Source organism: Monodelphis domestica, chromosome 8, assembly GCF_027887165.1.
Source record: "Monodelphis domestica isolate mMonDom1 chromosome 8, mMonDom1.pri, whole genome shotgun sequence".
Classification (NCBI taxonomy): Eukaryota; Metazoa; Chordata; class Mammalia; order Didelphimorphia; family Didelphidae; genus Monodelphis; species Monodelphis domestica.
In genome coordinates, this window is record NC_077234.1 from 8,352,698 (window position 1) to 8,380,216 (window position 27,519).

Below are 27,519 nucleotides of genomic sequence, written 5' to 3' on the forward strand. Positions count from 1 at the left end.
TCCCATTCCAATCTCTTCTGTGATAAATGAGGAAACCGAAGCCTCCAGAGAATCCATGAGAAGCCCAGGGATATTGGCAAAAAAGCACCATGGAATAGAAAGAGCCTCACTCACACTGTTACGCCCAAACATGTCAACTCTCCAAGTTAGAAGGTTTCATTATCATCCATATCATACTGTGAGGGATAGTATTGGGGAGGAAGGATGGGCCAGCTTTCGAGTAAGAAAGTCCTAGGGTCAAACACCCCAAACCTTACCCTGTAGCTTTCTCTGTCTTCCTCATCCAAGACAACTCTCTTAGTCCCTGGCAAAGGACAAGGTGGGACCGTTTCCTGGGATGACTGCCACAATATGAGTGGGGCAAAACCTGGGATGCCCAGGTCCTACTGTAGACAAATATCAACCTGGTTCCAGGGACAAGAGTCTCTATTTTAAGTCTACAAGTAGAGGCTATAGAAAGGCTACTCTGGATGCTGACATCCCTGCAGTACCCAGAAGACCATGCTCCAGAGAAGCTGCTACTCCCTTGCTGCTGCGAATGTAGCTTTCCATCAGGGCTTGCCTACAGCTACCAGGAAAATCTCTGGTTGGCGTCAACAACAACCAACACTACCTTGAAACATGATTTTCCATTTCACTAATGAGTCCTCAACAAGTTGTATTACATAATCAGCTCCACGTGCCTTTCAAATAGGAGCTGATTCATGGAAAGGTGGTTCACAGAGGACTTGTCAAGGACACCTTGGTTATGTAAGGGAAGGTCTGCTTGTACTCTTTGTCTCCCTGGCAATAGCTCATCTTCTTGCTGTCTCTGGCAAGCCCAACACTATTTTCCTCCTTCATGAGGATATTTCAGGTACCATTGACCCTCTTTTAGTGCCCTTTCTCCCATTGGCTTCCATGTGACTAGATTTCCCCGGCTCACGTTCTCCCCGTCTGTTCACTCCTTCCCTGAAGCCTCCTCCTAGCCCTAAAACATAGAAGTTCTGCCTGGGCTCCTTTTCTCTTCTTTCCATTTCTTCCCTTGGTGAGCTCAGAAGCTGCCTGAAAATTCATCAACCTTATTTTTTGTCAGCCAAAACCCAGGCATCCCCTCCCCAACCCTCCCTCAAAGTTTCCCTAGAGGTCTAGTCCCGCCTTTCCAACTACCTCTTGGCTGTCCCTAATGACTTCTCACCTTCAACATGGGAAAATCTGAACTCATTGCCTGCCCTCTAATCCTGCCTTTCTTTCCCCATGTCTTTATTTTACTATGAGGCAACTTTTCTTTCCAGTCACAAGAGATTGCATCCTGGCACTCACCTGTGGTGCTTCCCTCCGTCCCACCCCCCAACATACACAATGAATCAGCTGTCAAGTCTCGTATTTTCTACCTCCCCTATTTCTCTCATGTAGCCCCTGCACTCTGCTCTAGCAATATGGCCACCACTTCAATATGGATCTTCTCTTTCTGCCCAGACTAAATGTTTGCCTGTTTTTATTGAAACTTGGCTTCGTGCCAGGCTTCCTGGAGGGGGCCAAGCTGATGGTCTCTGGTTGGCATGGTACCCCTTCTTAGGGAAAATAGAATGGACCTTCCCCCATATTGCCTGCCTGCTGAAGCAAGGAGCAGCTCTATCCCAGCATCCCAATTCCCTCCCATAGACAGCCTGTAATTCCTTCCCAGGGACCTCAGTTGGGAGTAAGCAGGTACAGAAACGCTTCTGCTCTGTTTCAATGCCCAGATTCATCCCCACATTTCTGACTTCATCCAATGAGGAGGGGGGAATGTAGAATGCATCGTCCAGAAGGCAGGAGGTTGTCTCTCCTAGGAAGAGCTCTTGTTGGAGATGACCCAGCAGAGAGGTGGAGGGGCCACGTAAATACAGAGGGATTGGCACACCTCACTACTCAGAATGGGAGCCACCCTCCACTTACTCCTTCACGTCCACCTCCGGCTCCCACCACCTCTTCAGCTCTTTTGACATTAGCCCCACATATTCCAAGAGAGAAAAGAGAAGGTAGCTGAGCCTAGCCCTGGCATTCTCCTAGCTGTGGCATGCAGACATTTTACCAGCAGAGGGCAACAGCTGATAGGCTATCCCTGATGGATGCAGCCTCAGGCAGCCTGCCTGTAGCTTCCCTTCTGCAGGGTGGTTCAGGTAGCCAGCCTAAATCTGGCTCTCTCTTCTCTCTAAGCACAAAGGAGAAGATGTCAAGGGTTCTCCAGAGGACTCTATTAATCAGATGAAGGCAGCTCCTATCGTTTTAATCAGTCATTTTGAAATAGTGAAGCCAAATGAATGGATTTACTAAATTAACTTGAAGCATCCCATTTCCGTATTTGAAATGGATGGCAGGAAACCATAAGCACCCTCTCTTCACTCATGCATATCGTAGCATTTGGAAATGAGGCCTTTTCCAAGCAAACGGATGATGTCCCCCATGGCTGGATTTTAGCACAGGCTAGAACGGCACTGCGAATAACGTGGATCCAAGAGGCCATCTCTTCCAGCTCTATTTAGCAGAAGAGGTACCTGTTTCAGGGAGAAGAAGGGAACTGAGTTTGCCAAGGCTATAGAGGGACAGCCATGTCTGAGGCTGGTTATGGAAAACGATCTAGGATCCCGTGTCCAAATACCAGCTTCCATCACAGTAGTAGTTCTCTGTTCTCTAACCTTTCAAACTGATAATGAAATCTCTTCATTTCCCTGAGATGGAGGGCATACAAGGAGGAGACATTCCATTTTCCAAAGGAAAGGATGCCAAGGCAACAGGATCACGATGGAATGAATCACCTGAGGGTTGGTCTTCTACCAGGCCACATCAGCCATCAGAGCATCTCAAGGCACAACGGGAAGATCATAGTCATGTTGGGCACAAAATTAACCTTTTGCTAAAGGAATAGGAATCCACAGAGAGGGAAAGGCTATTCTGCACCTCTCCATGTTGGCTTCCTGGATAGAGCCACATGTACCTACTCACGTATAAACTTAGTATATGCTAATATACTAATATACTAATAATATAGCCTCTGAATGCTAATTAAAGTAACAATATACCAATATTGTCCAATAGGGCTGAAAGAGAGAATTGGATAAGGCAAATGTGCTAGCTGCATTTTGTAATACACATTTTAATATATGTTACTCTCCTTCATATTCCAATGGTTCAGTCAAATTGACCTACTAACTGTTCCTCTGATACAGTACTACATTTCCCATCACCACACCTTTGTATTGAATATTCTGCAAGTTTTGAAAACACTGCCAATACCCAGGTAACAATAAACATATCTGAGATTCCAATCTAGATGCTCCGACCCCCAAACTAGGTTCTTTCTGTGATCTGTCCAGAGAGAGTTTTCATTTAGAAAACTGAAGGGAGTTGTAACTATTCAGTTCATATATACAAACCTGGTGCCACAAAGTAATTTAATGAGTTGATTCAATTGCAGTTTTTAAATTTTATTTAATTAGATGATTTAGAATAATTTTCCATGGTTACAAGACTTAAGGGTTTGTAACCCAAAGAGAATCAACTAAAATTTCATGAATCTCTTTACTTTGAGTAATAGAGTCATCCATAAACCTCTCAATACCTTCTCAGTTAAGATGATTTGATATTATTTGAACTCTTCTCATGGGTTATATTTTCCAGTCTTATAGTTAAAATTTCCTTTGACCTTCTTCAATTTATTCAAAGTACAAAACCCCAAGAGAAATATAAGACTTGTTTCCCAAATTTAGAAATAACAGTAGAAATTTCTGGGCCATCTAAGAAACAAGATGGCACCCTATATATTCTCTTCAATCTTTACAACTTCTCAAGTCTCTCCAAAAGAGGAATTATGAGTCAATGATGAAGCAAGTTCAAAGTCAATGACAAAGATCATGTTTTCATGGTCTAAGCCAACCGGAATTCAAAATAAGGTTTAAAATATCCCCTGAGATCCAGTAACTAAAGCCCATTGACCATTGTGAATTTTAGTTTAACTCCACCCTGCTTAGTCTTTAGAATTCTAGCAACCAGATGGACCTTGGTGAGTGAGAATGCTGACTCCCTTTTTCCTTGACCTTCTTAAGGCACTATCCTCTGAGAATGCCCCTCATCTTGGAGGAGACCTCGGGGCTGGAAGCCAAACTAGATTTAATCTTCTCAAAAGGCCCCTTGGCTGAGGCCCCTGAACTCTCCTTGGCTTAGGCCAGGCCAGAGCAGATCTTCTACCCTTTCCCTCTTCTCCTTCTCCTTACTTTCTTCCTTCTATTATAAATGAACCACCATAAAATACCATACTGACTTGAGTATTTCATTGGGATTGAATTTAAATCCCTGGTGACCACTAATGTAACATATTCAGTCTCAACCCCTAATTTTACCTCTTACACCCTGAGCTCATCCAACACCCCTCTCTCAGGTCCCACACTATGGACAGGGAGGCTCAAGGACAAAATGCAGGCTTATATCAAAACCTACTCCTTCACCCCATTCCTCTATCCCTCTTTTCTGTGTTATCAGGACTCTGGCTCTAGGTTATGGAAGTTTTCTCAGGACTCAATAGTCAGACAGACCTTCTGGAGCTAAAGTTTTCTAAGGGTTGCAAGCGGACACTGAAGTACCAGTGTCAGTAAAGCCAGTCTTCACCAACATCAAGGAAAGAAAGCCTTGAACTGCCATTACCAGATCAAAGAACTAAGGAATAGAGGAACTGGGACAGGTCACCAAGCTAGGACATTGTAAATGTGGGGAGTTGCTCCATACTGCACCAAATCTGAGGGGGAAAAGAACAGTATCCAATTGAGGCTAGATCTGACCATACAAAAGTTACTTGTGACAGATACACAGACTGGTGAACAGTGAAATGCCCAAATGTGGTAGGAGGCTGAGGTAATTTGATATGTACTCCCTAAGGAAACCATAATTAGAGAGGAGGGAGTCAGGAATGAGTGAGGAAGAAAATAAGGGGAGAAGATTAAATGTGCTAGATTTCAGGAAGAAGAAAGTTAAAAGATTTTTGGAGGCAAACATTAACAGAAAAAATAAAAAATCACCAAAGGAAATATGACTTACAGATCTAGTAAATTTGTTCAAGCATCTACTGATAAATACTGAGAAAAAAATGGAAAACAACCCAATACTCAATGGACTCTGTGGAATTTAAGGAGAACATGGATCCATAATATGTTGTTCCTAAGCATTTAAAAGAGAAATTAAAAATATGAGAGCAGAATTTGTGTCTGGGACCACAAAAATAGTGTATGGAGCAAAAATAATTGAATTTGTGATGGCGAGCCTCACCTACGAAACAAAAGAGAGAACAATGTCTTGGGAATGCAAAAACACAAAACTGATGGACAATCTAGAAGAAGAAAAACAAAAAGAAAAGTAACATTGAAAGAAAATATGGTCACTATATAAGCAGAAGTTACTAAACTCAGACAAGATTCACAGAGACAAGTCAAGGCTCATCTCTCTTAACATCATCAAGAAGGAAATAATAGAACTGCCCAGAATTTTTAAACATATAGAATGAAATTCCAGTTGCAATAATTCACTCATCCCCTTCAGAAAACAAACAAAAACAAGCCTGTGAACTCTAAGATACAAAGAAGTAAAATTTACTTCAATGGAGAAACATGTTATATAACCCAGTAGAAGACCTTCAAATACAGAGGAAAAGACATTCAAAAACCAAGACTATTGTAATCACATTAGGAAAAAAACAAACAAACAACCAGGAAGGAATGGCATAATATGTTCCAAAAAGCAATGGAGCGTAGGATATAGCCTAAGGTTACTTATACTGCAAATATGGGTTTAATAAAACAATACAAAATATGGAGGTTCCAAAATAAGGAAAGGTTTGAAACTCTTAAAAAAACAGAATTAATGAGAGAAATTAAAATGAAAACAAGCCTCGTCTCACTCTGAAAATTGGCCAAGATGACCAAAATGTGAGCACTCAATTTTGGAGGGGTTGTGGAAGGAGAGGCATTGTTGGTGGAATGGTGAAATGGTACAAATGCCATGGAAAAAATTGGAATTATGCAAATAAAGCAACTAACATATCCATAGTCTTTTAACCTTATAGTCCTTTATTGTGCTTATACCTCAAGAAAATCATTAATAAGGAAAACATAAAAAAGAAAGACATAAAATTTTTTTAAAAATTAAAAAAAAACATAAAAAATGCCATACTTAGAGTGACAACTAACCTGAGATAGTACTTCTATTTCCAATTGAAAAGAGTATTTTAGTTCAGAGATAAAGTGATTTTGCCAAGGTTTCAGAGCCTGAATTTTAATTTAGGTCATCTGATTTCAAATCTAGAACTATTTCCACTCTACTAGCTTATGATCTATTAACACTAGTCATCACCTCTTGGACCTTGGATAAGTCATTTCCTTTCCTTGGACCTCAGTTTCCTTACTTGTAAAACCTCATGAAGAAAAAGAGTGGGCAATTTTGAACAGCATCATCTCATAAAACAAAGAAAATCAATGGGGGGAGGGGATCATTCTAAAGAAATCTTTTGTAATATGTAACTAAAGAAATTCATCTAAGAGTAGGCACACGAAATTTGGGGGGGGAAAAGAATAAAAGGAGAAAAATAGACAATATTTACAAAACATTTATAAAAATGAAGTTTTTTTCCATCAAAGATAGTAGAACACCAACACCATACTTAGAACAGTTTCTCAGTCCCTAAGAGTTTTACAGAAAAGAAAAATAAAAGTAGAAATATCCATAAAGGTAACAAAGTAGCCAGAGTAGAGAAAGTAGAGGAGATCTATGAGAGATATTATAACTGTGAGGGCATTGATAGTCTAATCTGAAAATTACTTAAATGAGGAGATACCAACGGAGCAAAAAATATAATTTTTAACAACAAATTGATCCTTGATAAAAGTACAAAAATCACTAACCTGTATGTCTATGCAAAGATTGCATTTATTAACAAAATAGTCTTTATGACACACAAACGAGGGCATCCTTAATGAAGGTATTAGAGACCAACAGGATATACCCCAAAGTATTAAACAATGGAACATACAGTTTTCTTCTCACAAGCGTATGAAAGATGTAAGGAATATAACATATGGTTGTGCATACTGTTTTTGTATTACTGAGTATGAAAAAAGAATTCGACTTCATAGAATAAACTGCCACCACAAAGGATCTTTTACAACAAAATCTATATCCCAACTGTCTCATCTTATCTATGCACCAAAATCATTCAGGATTCCTTGGAAGAGGAAACAAATTAAACAGCCTTCCTAATAGAATGAAGTATAAAAAAGAGAGAGCCATACTTTTCAAAGATATTACTATTGGAATGACCGCGACCTAGTGCAGAGCCCAGATTGGGAAAGAATTCCTTGTGGCTGGAGGAATCCACTAGATGATCCCTTTTGTGGATGATGTTTTATTGGTTACTTGAATCCCCCAGATATTTCAGAGCTTCCTGAAAGAAATCTGTAATCACTCCAAAGAATTTATCCTGACCACTCACACCAGAAAACCAAGTGGATAAAGAATTCCAATTGCCCAGCTTTTAACAGTAAGTATAACTGAGAGAGACAATACAAATGGAAAATGAATCAAACCCAGAGCTGAAAAGAAGGAAGATAGAAGGCTGAATTGATTTCAGGAAATTGCAAAGTGCTTTTTGTTCTGAAACTAGATTGCTCATACTATCAAAAGTCCATATTTCTCAAAGAAATATCCTTTTAGGGTTGCTACTATATGATAGCAAAAGCTAGAATAACTCTGACTCTGAAGAACTAAATATGAGCCTTATACAGAACACAGAAGAAAGGTAAATAAAAGGTAGGGGTGAGCAGGCTACAGCAAAGCACCAATGAAGAGTCTTGAGAAAGTGCAGGACCTAAGAACTAAATGATGGCTAGATAAAATGGGTTGATCAAATAACTGAAGTGAAGAAGATCTAAAGTTCTCCATTGGTACCCTCAGAATAGAAGGAAAAGGGTGCCAAGAAAATATTTAATTTATTGAGCCATCTGCCTACCACAAAATTTGGGGAGAACATGGGCAAGAGTTGTAAAATATGAGAAGCAGTCTATAACCCAAGTGGGAGCACCATTCTATGCTGAAAAGACCAGAAATTCATTTGAGGGTTTGAGAATATAGAGAGCAACATATAGATTTTGCTTGGTGCTGGGATTTAAGGGAATCAGAACTATAGCCAAGACAAAGACTTTTCCCTTAAAAAGGTCTGATTAAAAGAGAGGGAAGGAGACACCTTATAGCATTAGTTAGTGAAAGGCCATGGTTGACAAGAACCCTTGGAGGAGAACAGTTCTAGATCGGGGTCTTAGTGACATAACACGGGAAGGAAGAATATCCCCAAAGAAATTGAAGGCGATTGTAATTCCCTGGAGCTTTCTCCAGACCTCTAGAGTAGGGATCTTCCTGGCCAGTCTGATTGAGGGACATAGAGGGGGAAAGAGGTCTGCCTACCCTGATGCTACCTTTGAGTATACCTGAAGCTGCCTTCCAGTCTGAGGGGAGACAGCCTCACTTTCACTGTTCTAGAGGCAGCAAGGAGCAAGCTTTCCTGCACTTCAGGATGATACATTCCCACTCCCTCAAAAGCTCATCCATCACTAAATGACAGGAACCTTCCAAGAACAGTCCTCAAACTGTTGATAGAGAACAAGATGAGTAACGGTGGAAGTATGGAGGTCAGATAGGGGTGGCAGAACAAGACCTGCTTGTCTCTCCAGAAGTTAATCTCATATATCTGTGGACTTTCTGTCCTCCAAGGAAGTTCCTTGGGAGATCTTAGGAATGCTTCTATCGCTTGTCCCAAACAAGACCCACCACCCTCCCTCAGTGAATTGGGAAAGAAGTAGCCAGCTTCCTTTTCTCCACTGCCCTACCATTAAACCAGTAGAAAGTTAAGTTGATGCTTATATATTGGCTTTTGAAACTCCAAATAGTTCAGGACTCCAGGACCACTGCTCTGCTCCATAAATGACTGAATAACTTGCCTTGCTCTAAGTCCATCCAGAACCAGCAAACCAGGAAGCTACAGCTTTATAGAGGGTTTCAATGGGATTTGTACCTTTTCGTGAGGCACTTCACATGCTATGATTTCAGTGACTTTGGTCCTATTTGAGTCCACTCACTAATTGGCGTAGCAATCAGGACTATAAGGAAAATGGAAAGAAGGTGGAGAGAAGGAGGGCACCCAGAAGACACATCAAAAACCCTTGCACTTTTATTTTTAATTTTTCAAAAGCCAGGGCTGGGTATTTGCAATAAAAACCAAGGACCGGAGATGCAATAGTGTGGATATTAATAGTTCTCTCTCTGACCGATGAAAGCCTGAGTTAATCCTTGCAATTGAGGTGCCAGTGTCTGTGTTACTTGAGAGACTGGTTGCTAAGCTTTAAAAGAAAAAACACTGCTGGGTGCTTTTCCAGTTTCACTTCAAGGGATGGTTTAGTTCAAGGGGAAATCTCATACAGACAACCACAAATATTCATTTAACCAGGGGCAAGTGGAGCCAGATTGGAGTGCTTCCAGTACATGGCTACAATTCCACCTCATGCCCCCCGTCATGATGGGGGAGCTTTTGAGATAGTTCTCTTCTGCTTAGTGCTTGGCCACCTCTTGCTTTCTCCAGATCACTGGATCATCATGAGCCCCAAATTCTATTCCTAGCATGACTACTGATTTGAAAGATATCTTTGAGCGTGCCTCAATGTCTCTGTCTTTCAAAGGGACTTAACATGAGTTGCCCTCTGTTCATTTGAGAAGAATGGGAAACAAATCCAACATAAAAGCCTTTTGAGTTTCCAAAGAACAAATACCAACTGACACATTCAGAGTAGTTTCACTTTTGCAAACTCCTTTCACTTTATCCTCAAAATAATCCTTTGGTCAAGGCAAGCACTATGCTCATCACCATGTTACAAATGGAGAAACTGAGTCTCAGAGAGCTGGAGTGGCTTGCCCAGGATCACAGAGCTAGTCAATATCATGGTATTCCACCTCCTATATCCTGCAGCCTGTCTGACAAGAGTGGGGTCACCCCAATTTCTTTAACAGATTAGACAACTTCACATTCTCCTGAGTGAAATTGGGTTGTAAAGATATGGTGAATAGGGGTAGCAGGAAGAGGAGGAAGCCCTCTCACTCTCTTCCAGACATATCGCTCTGTCCAAAACAAATGACCACAGCAGGTTGGAGGATTACCCACTTGAACAAAAAGCCAGCTTGATGTGTTGACTTCGTTTTATTTTTATATTCATCCTTGAACATAGCCTTAGAACTAAAAACAGGAGCAAGGCCTCAATTACCCAAACCTCCCTCTCATTTTTGTTGTATTGGGGGACATACATTGATTTTCTTATTATTTCTAAGCTCTGTTGGATAGAAGGCCAGGCTCCAACCCAGCAACACCTGAATTCAAGTCCTATTTCTGGCATATACTCACAGTGGGATCCTGGGTGCAAATGAATAACTTCTCTTCTCGGTTCTCTCGGCAAGTCTCTAGACCATTCAATGCTGCAGAGAAGACGACGACCTTGAGTGGCTTCTTCCTCACCTGAGGATCCCTTATAATAACAAACTGTAGGCTCAAACTCAACCTTCTTCCATATTACTAAGTCTGAGGGCGCTGCATTAGGTTTCTCATTGAGATTGGCACATCAAATATGAGAAAGTTGGGAGCTGAGGTCCCTTCCTTTTTTCATAGCTCTTTGACTTTAGCTTGTTTATGAAACTCCCAGATTAAATATCAGCCCACAATTAAAGTTATGGCTAGATTCAGAGGTCATTGGAGAGGGTTGAAATCGATATGTATGTACACAGAAATGTATTTTTTTTATTAAAATATGATATTGTTTGTTAGCATTATTTTACAGGGTATCCTTTCACATTCTCACATCTCTTCATGCCCATCCCAGAAACAATGATGTGTAGATGACCAGGGCTCAGGGAAGGATGGAGAGAGAAATGGAAGATAGAGCTGGTGAACTATGCCAGGTGATGCTCATGCTGCCAACACACCATAGAGAAAGGGCATTATAGAAGGCAGCCCAGAACAGGAGTCATGAAAGCCCATCTGAGGCTACACAACTGATTCAAGACCTTGAGTACTTGACTCAAGAATCAAAGGTATCTCTTCGGTAAAGAAGATTCCGACTTGTTGGATTGAAATGAGTCCCCTTTGTATCTGTCCTTGGTCTAGAGATCCCACTAGGGATGCCAAAGGCCCTGACCACCAAGGATCAGGTTCTTCAGCTCCAACAGAAGTCCTATCACACATCATTGAGAAGGACTCCGAACATCAGTCATTGCCCTATTCTTGCCCCATATTCCTGGGGTCAGAGACACCATATAAAGGAGTTTTGACAATCTTAAGGACTTCTAGAGGGGGCACCTCCCCTCTTAATAGAACTTTTAATAAAGATGATTCATGTAAACTTCTATTCTAGGCTACCCCAAGTTTGTATTCAGTGACTAGGTCCCCTGATGGTGGCTATTATACTTATTATTCCTAAGGGTTGTCCTTTAAATCTACAATCCTAAAACTATGATGCTGTACCAGTTGATTTTCCTTTAATAGATCATAATTCCAATAACAAGAAGGGTCACTAACCCCCACTTAAGGTTGGGGCTCATCCCCCCATAAACACAATCATAAGGAGGAGAGCACAAAATTACAATGTAGCAGTAGTGATTCAAACATATAGAGCCTATCTAAATCCTACTCAATTCATTCCTGTGGTACCATGGGACCCTGATATTCTTTACCATGTTGCTGCCTCTTGTTTACCTATGTATTGACTAACCTCAGCAAACATGTCTCTTTACCCTCTAATGAGTATTTTTCAACAGTGTCTCCGATCCTGGCAATTTACCAGGCTATAAAACTATGGGAGAGGAAGTTTTGCTGCTTTTCAAGTAGCTCTATTTCCAAGTGTTCTGGATTATGGGATGGAGAGAGCAAAAGGGACCTTCCCCCAAAAAGAGGAACATTTCCTTCTCAGAAACCGAGTTCTTCCTTGACTACTTCCTTCTACCTATTTTAGAACACAGAGTCGGTATTAACAAGTTTTTAAGGGCAATTGGCAGAGTCTCCCATCTTTTTCAGGCCAATGGCCAGGGTCCCTTTCCAATAAAATCAAGGAAGACTACATATTTTATTTTATTTTTGAAAAATGAATTTAGTTAATTTAGAACATTATTCCTTCGTACAAGAATCATCTCCCCACCCCCTTCCTTCCCCCCACCCCTTCCTGTGGCTGACGCACAATTCCACTGGGTTTTACATGTAAGACTACATATTTTAAAGGGATTTAGCTGTGTCATCTGTCCCTCTAATTCCATCCAGGAGGCTTCTTTTACACTTCTTACAGGGGTAAAGGGGGTAGATGCATCTTTACACTTAGTTTAACACCTCATTATTGGCTTTCTGTATCTGTATCCTGGGAGTCCTAGGCTGGAAGATATTCAGAGATCAACTCTCACCACATGAAATAGAACTGTGAGCGTGCACCTTCATTCAGACTTTGACCTTCTTTTCAACTCAGTAGCTGAGGTTAAAGACAATTAATGGTAGGTATGGAATTCCTGACTGCCTTCCAGGACACTAAACTCCAAATCCTGGGTTCTCAATACTATGTAGAATCAATCTCAATACAATGTAGAAGACAGAAGGTGCTAGGGCCAGTAGTCAAAGTGATTAAAGAATTCTCATATCATTGTTAGGAAGGAAGGTTAAATGATGGCTAAGGATATCTTAGAGACCAGTATTTCTATGGAAATGTAAAATCAGATTATCCTAGGCATTATTTATTTAAAATTCATATTATGTATCTTCTTCCAGAGGGAATACTTTCCACTGATCTTTTCTGTGTATATAGTGGACTATTTCTATTCTTTCCATCTAGGGGCTTTATCCAGATCAATGTGTAGTAGAGTTTCATATCACCATAGGATGTATAACTGGGAGAGACCTTAAAGATGGTCCAATGCAATGTCCTACCTTTCAAAAGACAGTAAGACTGAGAGAGAAAAAGTGACTCTGTTACGGCCTCTGCAATGTGTCTTCCCATTTAAATGCATTATATGTCGTTGTTTTCAAGGTTTAAAGATTATATTTGGTGTAGGAATCTCTTGGCATCTAGTACATGGACTTTGCTGTGACCAAGAAATTCATCTCCTTGATGTCTATCTGTTGATGAGGTCTTCTGAGTTGGATTGTTGTTTAACAAGACACATGTGGCTCAGCCCCAGGAAGGTAGCTAAAGTTATGCAATGATGATAGGAACTGCCAGAAATTCTGTTCTGTTCATCCAACTTCTGAGAACATATGAGATGCTGAAAGAGGACTTGACTACAAAGTAAATCTTAGAAATATTAACCTCAAAAACCTATGTGAATAATACTGCCATATAGACTATGGCTGCATTTAACATTATTAAAAAGGGCTGAGTCCAGTCTTTCAGAATATCACAAAATCATGAAAATGATGGCTTGACAAACATAGGAGATAAAATATAACCTTCTGCCCCATTGAGTCATATTTAAAGGATGATTGATTGCAGTGACATTCCTCAATGGTTAGATAGGACAGAGAAAATTGACCGTTAATCTGTTTGCAAATGTGAAGTTTCATAGAAATGATAAACAGTACATTTTATGAAATGGGACATTGAAGACCTTTCTAACATTAATAATTCAGATCCATTCATATTCATTTGATTTCTGAAACATTTGCTATAATGCTATCTATGGAAGCTTTCTCATCATGGCATCCTTACAAAAGCCATTTCATGAAATACCTTATTTTCATTCACAAGATTAGGATGATGGTCCCAGGCTGCATTATGATCACAGAAACATGGCTATGAATGGATAATAGTGACTGGTAGTGTATAATACTCATCTTCAATAGCCCTGAAATAGTTTTTTGATCATTTTAGCAATTAGCATTACTTTCAGAAAAGAAAGAAAGAGAGAAAGAAAGAGAGAGAGAGAGAGAGAGAGAGAGAAAGAAAGAGAGAAAGAGAGAAAGAGAGAAAGAGAGAAAGAGAGAGAGAGAGAGAGAAAGAAAGAAAGAAAGAAAGAAAGAAAGAAAGAAAGAAAGAAAGAAAGAAAGAAAGAAAGAAAGAAAGAAAGAAAGAAAGAAAGAAAGAAAGAAAGAAAGAAAGAAAGAAAGAAAGAAAGAAAGAAAGAAAGAAAGAAAGAAAGAAAGAAAGAAAGAAAGAAAGAAAGAAAGAAAGAAAGAAAGAAAGAAAGAAAGGAGGAAAGGCATTTATTAAGGTCTCACTCTGTTTTACACAATTTGATAACCTCTGATAAAAATCACAGAATCCCCTTTTTGTTATAACACCTTCACTGTGCAACAATGAAAACAAAACAACTGAAGTAAGAAACAAACAAATAAATACAAATCAATGGCTCCATGACATGGTCAAAGGAATTCTGACATGGAAATAGTGATGCTTAGCCACCTGTAAATTCCCATGAGGTTTCAGAAGGTTGAGACAAGCCATCTCAATCCACAAGTTCATCACATGAAGAACTGCTTGACTCTATGTAAATCAGGAAGTGTAGATGGTTTTTCAGCTACTCTAGATATGAGCTTTTCCAGGGTAGGGAGCTTTTCTTAACTTTATTAGTTTTCTAAGACTGAGGATTTTTTGTTTCAAAAGTGTTACATTTAGGATATCTCTTTTGAGCCTCACAGCCTTGGAAAGTGGACTGATTGGCTCTCATCATTTCACAGATACCAAAACTGATTCCCTCGGATGTTAGGTAAACCAGTGAAGAATGTGAGAGTTAATATCTGAGTCCATGTTTTTCTGACCCCAAACCCAAAACTCTACCACCAAATCCAAGTTCATCTTGGTTGGAACACCATATTTGAGATTTGTACTGCAAGAGCTGTTGAAAAACCCTGGACTGATCCAGACCCCTCTAAAACTTTCCCTGTGGATACCAAGGCTTTCCAAGAAGTGAGACACATGCCCTGGATCAAAGTATTTAAAGGCTTCACAGAACCATGGGATAAGAGATAATAGATTGCATTAATTTTCAAGTTACCTAGAAGCAGAATGGAATTTTGGGAGGAACATGGGCTAAGGAATCCTGGACATGGGTGGAAAAACCTAGTTTCATTATTTACTATCTGCAACATCTCCTCTATCCCTGGACATGTTGCCTGAAATGCTTTCCTCCTAATCTCTACATTCCAACAAAGAACCTAATAACACATAGATAGACAGAGTGATGTAGTGGATTGAGGATCAGCCTTAGAGTCTGGAACTCTTGAATACAGATCATGTCTCAAATACATACTAAGACCAAAAGCAAGCCCCTCAGACTTTCAAAGAACCAAGCAACTTTCCAAGGCTTCCAAATGACTTGTTAGTGTGCATAGAAGGACATGCTCCATAGCAGGCTATTTACACAAATATGTAATGTTTGTTCATCTTTCTTTTACACATATTCTTGTGACCAGCAAAGTGGAAAGCTTGCGAAGCAGAAGAAGCAGGGCCTTCCATAGAACTGGAGGTATCAATTTCCATCCTACTCAACATAAGATTTTAGAAATTGCTGCATAAATACCTACATAAAAACCAAAGTGACACATGCCAGCATTGCTGGGACCATAGACCTACTGCTAGCCATGCCTTGCTTTTTTGCTCACACAGAATTTAATAGTTCAATCTTCATATAACTGCCTCCATAGAGCCTCCAAATGGCTCTGTGTGGTCAGTGGTATCTAAATCATGCTCCCTCTTTCTATGCATGAAGAATTAAGTCAGAAGAGTGAAGGAACTTGCAGTCCTTCCTACTAATGGGTAAATTCAGGACTTAAACGTCATCCTTGGAATTCTTCGACTCATGCTCTTTCTAATACATTGGGATATAATAAGTCAAGAACTGAACTCTGTTCATTTAGAAAAGACACTGCTAGAACATGTAACATGGCATTTAACATGAAGACACAAGTAACATGCTTGATCCTGGTATACAGCCCTCATAAGACTTGGAGCAAAACAACCATTTTGACTGAATAATGGGCATATTGGCAAATCTAGAGGGAGTCAAGTCAAAATAATGAGCATTTATTAAACACCTGCGATATGCTGGTTACTATGCCTTCTGGGAATACAAAGAAAAGCAAATATGGTCTCTGCCCTCAAAGAGTTTAAAATCTATCTCTGATACCACTTGCAAACAAGTATACATAAACACATGATATACCTTCTAAATTAGAGGAAATTTCCAAGGGAAGGCATTGTCCATTTAGAGAGTCTTACACCCACCAAATAAGAACTTCTATAATTCTTGAAAACCCCATTCAGGACTCCATATTCATTGGTTCTTTCCACTCAATCCAAGCTAAGTCTAAGGGTATCATGATCTATTCTAGAGCCTTTTCCCCTATAATCATTGTATCTCCTCTATGATCCTGTCCTTTTTTTGCTCTTCTTGGGACATGTCACAAGCAGACTATCATCTTTGGAAAATAAATATACACCAAAGCAATTTTGTAACTGCAGTTACAAAATGCCCTGACTGTCCTAGAATGCAGGTCACTCAGGGACCATTAGCTCTCTAGACAAGGTTTTGCACTGGGAATTTATAGGGAAAGCAATCCATTTAATTAAGCATTTCTCTCCAACATGCACCTAGGACAAATGGATTCTGGCAACAGATGTGGTTTTGCAGTCACAAGAGTCCTGTCTGCCATAGGTCATTAATATCATGATGGATTGGAGGCACTGTTCAGCCTGAGTGTTTTCACCCAAGGAGAACAAGAAGACGTCATTGGACTTAGGGCTCAGAGAAATGGAGGTGAGAACAAGTAAACAGAGGAAATCATTCTGGTACTCACGCCAGGTGAGGAAAACTTCCCAAACAGAAAAGGTACTTTAATGAATCACTGAGATTGATTTTTAAAAAATGGTTCCTCTGCTAAAAAGTCTGATCCTTAGAATTAGTCTGAAGTTATTATCCAGGAAATAAGAGTCTCGCCAGCTGATAATAATGCCCCCCCCCCATTTTTAGAGTAAATTTTCAAATAAAATAATGCCTCATGTTTCTAAAGAATTCATTTTGTCCTTCATTTATTTTGCCAAGTACTTTCCTCACAATAGCACTATGAAGTAATCATCCCATTTTTCAGATGGGGAAATCTTCTTCTAAGCACCTTTCAAGAGAGCCTTAATCACTCTGTTTGAATGCCTAGCAAAGGCAAAGGATTGTTTTACTGAAAACAGTAAAGGAAATAACCCAAATGAATCCCCCTTCTCATATACCCATAGGCATTTTTGAGAATTTTCAACAGATCATTTATGTTTGTGTCTAGGTTAAATAATGTCCTCCTCTTCTATCTTTGTAGTCTCATGAAAGAGGAGACCCTTGAGAATGGACCAGAGGTTCTTGGAACTCTTTCCATCCATGAATGGCATTTGGGAATCAGGGTATTGCAACTGCCTGTTAAGGCTACTGAGATTAGCCATTGATCAAACTGATTAGGAGAGCATGATTCTGAGCTCTCCTTTGTCTTAACTGCTAAACATCAAAGATAATATCATGATTTAATGTGTCATCCCTTCCAAGTCCATTTTTGGTGGATAGCCTTCTGGGGATAATGTTATATATCCCTAACCAGAGGGCTCAGCAGGCAAGGAGGACCACACAGCACCAAAAGGCCTGGAGTTAGGAAGCTCCATCACTATAAAACTTTGTGGACTAGTAGTATTTTTGAGAACCTTCACTGAAATGGGGTTTTCTGTTGCTGTTTCCCCATTTTCTGCCCACCATGCAAAACAATGGGACATCAGAGTGAGACAAAAGTTAAGAGAGCAGTTGTTGATATGGATGATGAAGATCAAGACAATAATAATGATAATAATAATAATAACAATAATAATTATGACCAGCAGGGAGGTAGCAGAGGAATGCAGCCTTCTGGACAACACAGTGAAAATAAAACTCTATTGTTCCACTTGTACTTGGATTAGGGAAAGAACCACCAGGATGGGTGTTGTTGATGAGAATGCGATACTCCACCTCTTATGTCAGTTCAGGGCCAGTTGTCTGGAGATTATCTTTGGCAATGATCCATAAAATGGCTGGAAAGCTGAACTATCAATGGAGTGAGAGAGGGAGAGAATGTGGAAGGGGAAGGAGATTCAGACTAAGATAGAGTGATGGTAACAGAGGCAGAAGGAAAGAGACAGAGGGAGAAAACTAGATTTAGAGGTAGAAGAGTCTTAGTGGTCATAGAGTTACCTCTCCAATTTTATGGAAGAAACTGAAGTCAAGGGAAATGAAATAATCTTCCCAAGCTTCAGCATAAAAAGAATGTATCAGGGACTGGATTCAAAGCCTGGTTTTCTGAATATAAAACCATTATATTTCCCAATGAACCAAACCTATATAATGAAAACAGAATATTTCACAACAGGTAATTCACTTAAAGATATGGAATACAATGATTTCTGAAGGAAAATGGCACTGGATTACCGTATCTGAGCTGAGTCGGGTCTATCTTTTCATGACACCAGGTGAATTCAATGATTCCTAATAAAGTAAATAGAGAACAGAGAAGACACACACAGAGAATAGAGTGGATAGAATTAAAAGGGTGAGGTCAAGGGGATGGAGAGATAGAAGAAAAAAATAGTCACTCCTGGTTGATCCTTTGCCCACCACAGGACAAAAAGAGATTTGTGTTCTATTAAACACTAGAGGAGGAAAAAAAGACTAAAGCAAATTTCTGCTCTTTTATCTCCCAGAAAGAAAAAAGAACTTCTGTTCTTTCAGGTATAAAAAAGAAGGGAAGTGGAAGTGCCCTCGGACTTTTGGGATCTTGACATGTATCCTATTCTTTCCTTCAAGTTACAAGTTAAAATAGTTAATTCTCTTCTTTCTGCCCTAGACCCAGATGTGGCACTCAGTGAATCTCCTTGCAATTTTGCCTAAATCCTCAATGAAATCAATAGTCTCTATTTTATTATCCCATATTCTCTAAAAAAAGTTATTTGTTGTTGTTGTTGTTGTTGTTTTCTTGCCCTCTCACACTTTAAAACATGTGCATGAAAAATAGTCAAGGAATCACAAAGCCCTGTAGGTCCAGCCATCCATCATTTCACAGAACAGTCCTCCTCCGCAGCCTCAGGCCTTAAAAATGATATTGTATAGAAACAGATAAAGCTAGAAATACAAATAAAAGCAAACAAGACAATCCTAGCTAGTCCTGAAAAGTATCCGTTCTCCTAGGAAAGTCATTGTATCCAGAGGCACCAGAAAACATGGAGAGCGGAGGACATGGAGGGGCAATATGTCAGGTAAGGAGAAATAAGTCAAAGCCAGAGAGAGTTGAGGAAAGAATGAGGAAAGAAGGCCAAGGGTCCTTCCTAAAATGGAAATCCCAGATGGAGAGGCACTTACAAGGAGAGGAAGGATCTAGGATGGAGATTTCAATACTGCATGTCAGGAGGAGAAGAGGGCATGTTCTTTTCAGTATTTAGCCTTCATTCTTCTACTGGCTTTTCTTTTGACAGCTTGGACATTTACATAAAGCTCCCCTCCCAGCTTCCCTAACCAACTCCTTTTCAGCTCCCTTTTCTGCATTTTCCCACATTAAAGTGCATGCTCCCTGACAGTAGGAACTGTCTTTCTTTTTCCTTGACTTTGTATCCCCAGTGTTTAGTACACTGATTAACACATAGAAAATTTCTTCTTGCCTTGCCCTGTTTTCCTGCAGCATCAAATGAATGGGCAGCATTTCAAGTGGAGAATAACTTAAAATAAAATCACTATTTTCTAATAGGACAATGAAATACCTACGATGTGATAAATTCTTCCTCACTAGAAGAGAGGGCCACATGCAGAGGCTAGATGTCTGTTTGGGGAACTCCAAGTCATTTCCAAACATAATGTGATAAATAACTGATCTATTATATTATATTATATTTTTATTAATTAATTTAGAATATTTTCCATGGTTACATGATTCAGGTTCTTTCCCTCCCTTTTTCTCTCCCCTCTCCCTGAGCTGATGAGCAATTCCACTGTGTTATATGTGTAATAACTAATTTATTTTAGAGATGAAAGAAACTGAGAGATCACTCACTTGCTTACTTAATAGAGAAGAAAAAACCTAGAAAAAAACTAGGTGACCTTCCAAGGTCCAAAGCTAATGAGTGATAAGCTAAGTACCCAGGCTTCCTGACTTCCAGTGGAGAATCAGATTCAAGATTCCATTATTGAGTTTATTTTAGACATGTCTATATATTCTTCTTTGTAATAGTCCTTTGAAATGTCTTTATTAAAAAAATAAAAGTTCTACACTATATGAAACCCATATAATGGGAGGTATGCTAAATTTAGGGGAGTAATTGTTTTTATTAGTCAAGAAAACACAATTAAGAGCAGCTGCCAAAGGAATTTTCACAGGCTCATCAGTATATCCTTCCTTGGAAATAAACAGCCATGTGGACACCACATTAGGAATGACTAGTGGTATTTTTTATATGTCAAAGTTTTCAATATGAATGGTATGTAACATCTCCTTTACTCATGTGATATAGCCTCATGATTTAAGAGCTCTTATATTCAGTTTAAAAAAAAAAGAAAAAATCCACAAGATTTAAATATGCCTGATCATAATACAAGATGGGCTTTGAATCTAGATCTTCCTAATTCTGAGTCTAGGACTTTCATCCTCTACATATTGACCCTCATCAAAGAATATTTCATTTTGATGTCTTTTAGAATGAAACTACTCAAGAAAATCTTATAATCCTTTTTTCCTCTACATAAGAAGAGAAAAATAACCATCCTCTCTAGAAAAGATGAGAAGAAAATTAGATATATAGAATTTATTTTAAATACATTCCATTTAGTGATTATGAGGTCCCAAAGAGTGTCCCCAATACCTTAGTGCCAGAACCCTGGCTCTAACTCTAACTTTTATTCTGACTGACACTTTTCTTTAAAATCGAGGATTTTTTCAGGGAGGTATTCATTAAATACAAGTCCCATATCAACGTCAGAGGGTGAACACCTCAGCTTCCCTCATCTCAGGGGGTTTATAATGACATAAGCAGTTCCCAATTTTCATATGATAAGATGTATAGTTGTATGTAACCGTAGCGATCACCCCAATCCAAATCCATCATTATAAAGATTTGAAAAATAATACCCAAAGAAGAGAAAGAACTTATCTCTTAACTCCCCTCTTGACCCCCTTCTTGACTTTCTCTAGATTTTAGGATTTCTCCCTCTATTGCTAGTTTGTTCTAGACTTTGTTTCCTCCCTTGGGTCCCTTTACTCTTGGTAATGGGTCCTACCATGACTCACATGCCATGGTATATTCCTCTGAAAGTTACATCACCTTGATCTCATTAGTAATTTCTTCCTGGGGTCTCCATTTCATGGAGAGTCTCAGGTCAGCCTGCTTTTATTCCCCTCCTCTCTTTTATTGGACTTCAAAATCATGCCCATGCTGGGTACCTTCACTAATCTCCATTCAAATGGAAAATCGTTATTTGATTGCAGGGATTTTTTTCCCCTTTTCATTTGATTCTTCAAGACCACCTTCTCTAACCACAAGTCTAACCCTCTAAGAGTCTTGACCTCAACTTTCTACTTTGCTTCTGTTGAACTTCTTCACTTGGTGATTTCATCAGTTTCCATGAATTTAATTACTCTTTCTATTCTGATGATTATCAACCAAACTTACACCCCTTCAGACTTTCTGCTCACCTCTACATTCACATTTCCAACTGCCTTTCTGACATGATGACCTGGATTTCCAGTACATATGCAAAATGCAATATATCCAAAAGTGGGTTCATTATCTTTCCCCTAAATTCTCCTCTTCTTCTGTTTTTCCTGTTACTATAAAGGCAACATCATCCTCTCAGGACCTCAGGCTCACAAGTCAAATGCCATCCTGGATGCTTCACTCTCTTTCTTCCTCTCCCATATCCGATTTGTTTGCTAGACCTGTCACTTTCAACTTGGCAGGGTCTCTTGAATTTTCCCTCCTCTCTTGGATACTGCCTCCACCAAAGTACAAGCCCTCATCATATCACACCTGGATTATTGCAATAGTCTACCAGTGGATCTGCCTGGCTCAAGTTTCTTTTATCTACAATCCACAATTCACCTTCCATTTAGCTACTAAATTATTTTCCTTAAGGACAGGTATGTGAGGTATGTGATCATGTCATCACACACATATACATATATTCTCTCTCTCCCTCTCTGTCTCCCTCTCTCTCTTTCTCTCTCTCCCCCCTCTCTCTGTCTCTGTCTCTCTGTCTCTATCTATCTCTCTGTCTCTATCTCTCTGTCTCTGTCACTCTCTGTCTTTGTCTCTCTGTCTCTCCCTCTCTCTCTGTCTCTCTCTCTGTCTGACTCTCTCTCCCTCTGTTTCCCTCTCTCTCTTTCTCTCTCCCCCTTCTCTCTGTCTCTGTCTCTCTCTCTATCTCTCTGTATCTCTCTGTCTCTGTCTCTCTGTCTGTCTCTGTCTGTCTCTATCTATTTGTCTGTCTGTCTCTGTCTCTCTCTTTCTCCCCCCCCCCTTTCATCTTGACTTATTTAGGGTTTTCTGGGCAAATTTACTTTAGTTATCTGCTATTTCCTTCTCCAATGTCCTAAGTGATGAGCATATAAACATGAGGAAGGAAGATCTCCCCCGTCCTCAAGGGGGAAATGTCACATAAAGGGGAAATAGAGTTGTAAATAATAAGTTTTGAGGGCATGAGAAAAGGCCCATGTGTGGTAACAGGCCTGAGAAATGGTTATTATTTGACATGGAAGCCTGGTGTAGGAGAAGATAAGATCCAAGCTATCCGATTACAGTCCAAGGTTCTAAGAAACAGAACCACATTTCAAATGGGAGAAGGATTGTGGAAATGAGGAAAATTACTGGAATACCAACGGAATAAATGTTGTGGGCATGCTGACCCTGGGACCTCAGACTTTGGAAGTGAGTTTTTAGTTTATCTTGCCCAAATCCAACCACCATTGGTCATTTCCAAGCCACACTCCCTGACACACAGGTACATTCACCTTTCCCCATCTCTCTTCCCAACTCTAGCTTTCTTTCTTGGCCTTATTAGGATAAAATCTCCTTGGGGTCAGTCAGGGACTGTCTTGCTTACTCACATTTGCACCCATAGCTCTTAGCACAATGCTTGACATATAGTAAGTTTTCCTGTTTCATTCAAACAAAGGCTTCCTGCAATTCTTGATAAATGAGAGACTACTTTAGCATGAGAGTGAGGGTTAATGGGAAGGAGATATACATAATTATATTATTCCATATCTAGCACACACTAGGCACCTACTGAATTCTTATTTATTAATGGATTAATTCATTTCTTCACTCATTTTATTGGAAAAATATGTTTCTGGGAGAAGCCTGAGGATGTAACCATCCTATCTTACTCATTTTATTTGGGAAAATGATTTCCAATTTTAGTGTGGGTGTGTCTGTGCATATAGTACAAAGCAAAATTTAAGAATACAATCCACTTTAGTTTGAGTACTGCTTGTTCCCTATAATGTGGATGGATAAAGTGTCACCTGCGCTATGGTGCCACTTCCTTCTCCAATGTCCTAAGTGATGAGAATATAAATATAAGGGAGGATGCTGCCCCTGCCCTCAAGGGGGATTTGAAAGAGCACTGCACTTGGAGCTTGATCAAGTACATTCAAATCCTGGTCTTCCTGTATTAGACTACTGTGACTTCTGAGTTTCATCTATTCTGAGTCTTGACTTATTATCTATACAGTGAGGAAGATGAAGAGTGGAACAATGATGTCTGAGATTGAGTCCAGCTATACGTCCCAAGATACTCTGAAGAGTGAGAGCAAAACCAAGTGACCCGGACTCCTGGGATCACAGTTTCTTCATTTGGAAAGTAGAGACAACAATATTTATGCCCCACACTCACAGGGTGGTTGTTGTGGGGAAAATGCTTTGTGGATCTGAAAGCATACGGTCTCAGTGTGAGTGGCAAAAACTAAAATGAAGTTAATGGGGAAAAAGTATAACTCCCAAAGGCCCCTGTTACATAATAATGCATGATAATCATGAATGTCTTTTATCATGCAATAATGTTCTGCTGGCTCCAGCTGGTAAAAGCATCTTTAATGCTTTGAGCCCTTCATTTGAATACCCTACTTATTTAAGGCTAAATTCCTCTTACTTGCAAGTAATTCACAGAGAAAGATCTTTTGAACTCCCACTCAGAGGAAATCCAAAAGTCCTTGTCATATTGACATGTTCCGTAAAGCTTGATCCTGCTCTATCTGGATTATAGTTATCACAGCTTCTGAATTGGTGGGATTAGAATTAGTGCTCCATTACAGTTTCCTCCATTTGCTCTGTCTCTGCATCAGGTCTCCTTACTTTCTATAGAATTGAGTTGACTAGAGCTTGAGGGAGCCCAAGAGATCCTCCGAGTGATTTAGAACCCACTAAATCAGACCTTTAGAAGACATGAATTCTGGAACCCAGATTTTACTTGTCTGGAGTAGGATGAGATCTCAGAGACATAATTATAATAATAATAATAATAATCTCATAACATAATTCTCTCACCAATGAAGAATCTGAAGGCCAGTGGTAGCAAGGGAGGAGGGGGGAAGTGGGGGAGGGAGATGTATCCTATCTCTAGTCACATAGTCAGACTGGGGTAGAGCTGGGGATAAAAGGAATTATGAGCTTTACAACTTGTCCAACTCCTTTCTCTCTCTCTTTTGTTTCTTCAAAAGTAATTAAGGTATCTGGAATAGGTAGGCTTTAAGGTCTTCTCTAGATGTTAAACCTGAAGCAAGAGAACTTAGTGGGTTCCAGACGGATCTAATCTCTTATGACAAGAGCATTAATTGAGGTCAATTCACTGACCTCTGTGGAGTCTCTGTTGAAACATAATTCAGTAAAGCTGTTTGTAAAGCTAAATATTTGAAAGGAGATAGAGAGGCTTTGTCCAAATCCCAGGCATCCTTTTCTCTGAATAAATGCTTCCCGTTCCTTGTGATGCTATAAGTCATTCATGCCTCAAACCAGGCACACACTGAGCTGTGATCATCTTATCAGGGACCAAGCTACTGAAATGTGATTGATGCCAGAGGAGGGAGCCATTGTTGGACAAGAGAGGCTGAACTACAGACCAAGGGGATCAGGGAAGAATGTCTCGAGGAGCTGAATCTAAGGCCATAATTGGCTTTAGTGATTTACAAAGGAACTCCAAACCATCAGCAGCACAATGATTAACAGAAGGTTATCCATTTACTCAATTGGGAAAGGCAGTTTCATTGTCAACATTAGGTGGCCTCTGCCAATGTGCCTCAGACTGAGTTGATACCTCCCCCAAAAGATCTGATTTAGCCAGATCTGCAGCCACTCAGGCTTCTGACCTTCAGTGAAGTCCTCGACCCTCTCCCTCTTTTCCTTTCAAGCTTTTACATAGTCCAATAACAAAAGCTCCAACCACCCAAGGACCATCCAGGCAGCTACTCACTCTGTCAAGAGCCAGAAGCCTTGAACCACTTCACCTCTTTTCTCTTCCACGTGGGCCTTTAAGTCTTCTATGGCTGTCTCAATTGCCCCTGGCTGAAAGGAGAAAGGATCAGACAATTTGGACACAGTAAGACGGATCCCTACATTTTACTTATGAATATTAGGCTCTTCTTGGGCAGTCTCCAAAAATGGCATCATATTCTGTCTCTTAGAAATTGATGGTGTTTCCAAGCCTAAGTAACTTGTTGTCAAGTACAGAGGAGAAAATGCATATCAAGCCTTTTTTAGTTTAAAGATTTCTTAAATGTATTGAATATTATTATTACTGCTGTGATTTCAAAATATCTTCATAATATAGTATTAACTTTTATCTAATTGTTATTGTTATTAATAATTATAAAGGTCACTTTCTATGAATCTGAACTGAGTCAAATTCTTTTCTATATCAGTCACCTCTAGTTTTTCATTGTTACGGTGACTCCACTTCAGTTTAGATACACACTAACTTTTCTTTTTTAAAACACTTACCTTCTGTCTTAGAATCAATACTATGTATTGGTTCCAAGGCAGAGAACAAAAAGGTCTAGGCTCTGGGGATCACGTGACTTGCCCAGGGTCAAACAGCTAGGAAGTCTGAGGTCAGATTTGAACCTAGGACCTCCCATCTCTAGACCTGGCTCTCAATCCACTGAGTCTCCCAGCTTCCCCCTATACACTAACTTCGAATTATAGACATCCTCATATTTTCCCTTAGGCCAATAGTTTGTCAAATCCACACCAACCATTGGAGATTGTGTTGTGCAATGGAAAGAGCCTGACTCTGGAGGCCAACAATCTGGGTTCAAATCTTCAGTTTAATGATTATTACCTATGTAACCTTGGGCATTTCACTTACCATCACTGGTCTCAGTTTCCTTTTCAGTAAAAATAAGAGTTGGATTGATGACTTATGAGGGCCATCTGTATCTAGATTCATGAAGAAATTCTTATCTTCCCTCTTCTCTCTGAACAAACAGCTACCACCCTACAGTTGGCTTCTATCAGTTGTTAATGAGATTATATCAAATAATCCCTTCATTAAAGTTCCTGGGTCTAGAGCCTCTCCTCTCTCAAATCACTTTCCATATGCCTCAAGAAATAGGATTCCCAAGAGGTAGACAAATCTTTCTAAGATCTGTCTCCCCTCTGTTCCCAAATATGCAGTGGCCCTCTATGGCCCCTGTGATGCAATACACATATCAGCTCCTTAGCTTGACATTAGGAGCCTTCTGAGATCTGTTTCCTATATTCCCCTTTTATATCATGTTATTCTCCTTAAAACTCTATATTCCTGCTAAATCAAACAATGAACTCAGTGGAAATTGTTCTTCCTTCTTGTGTCTCCAAACCTTCATCCAAGCCATTTTACCACCAGCCCTGCCTAGTGTCCTCTCTCTTCATCCCTGAACTTCAGATTAGATCAGCTCAGCTGTTTTTCCCCATCTTTGCAAAGCCTCTCTTAATCGATCTCTCTCTCATCCTCCAGTAGTTAGTTCTTTCTCTTTCTTGAAATTATCTTCTTTTTCATTATCTGTATTATGTACATGTTGATCTCTAAGGGCTATGGAAATAGGGGTGGGGATTTTTTTTCTTTGTGTCCTTATTAAATGCCCAACATAGTGGCTGATATATGTGATGTGTTTCAAGTTTTTGTTGTTGTTGTTGAATTGACCTATTTTAGCTAATGAACATCAGATTTTACATAGTATGGCAAGAGAGCCAAAGAGAAAGAAGGAAATAAAAAGAGAAAAAAGACAGAAATAGAGAGAGATACAAAATGTAAGATATAAAGATAGAGAAGGAGACAGTACAGAAATAAATGAAGAAAGAGTTAGATACACAGACTTGGGCAAAGATAGTCACCCAGAGATACAGAAAGGCAAAAGAGACAAATGGAGCGTGACTGAAAAAGAGAAAGGTAGAGAAATACAGAGAGGAGGAGGAGCAGGGGTGAGGAGAG

General features: G+C 39.7%; 1 protein-coding gene across 3 annotated transcripts in view; it reads right to left on the reverse strand.

Moving 5' to 3' along the window:
• TPRG1 (tumor protein p63 regulated 1) overlaps positions 1 to 27,519 on the reverse strand; it is a 170,938-nt gene that overhangs the window by 92,510 nt on the left and 50,909 nt on the right. For all 3 annotated transcript variants that reach the window (XM_001362693.3, XM_056808199.1, XM_056808200.1), the window contains one exon: positions 25,522 to 25,613. In XM_001362693.3, coding sequence (XP_001362730.2) covers positions 25,522 to 25,613 — 92 coding nt within the window. The remainder of the gene's footprint in view (positions 1 to 25,521; positions 25,614 to 27,519) is intronic.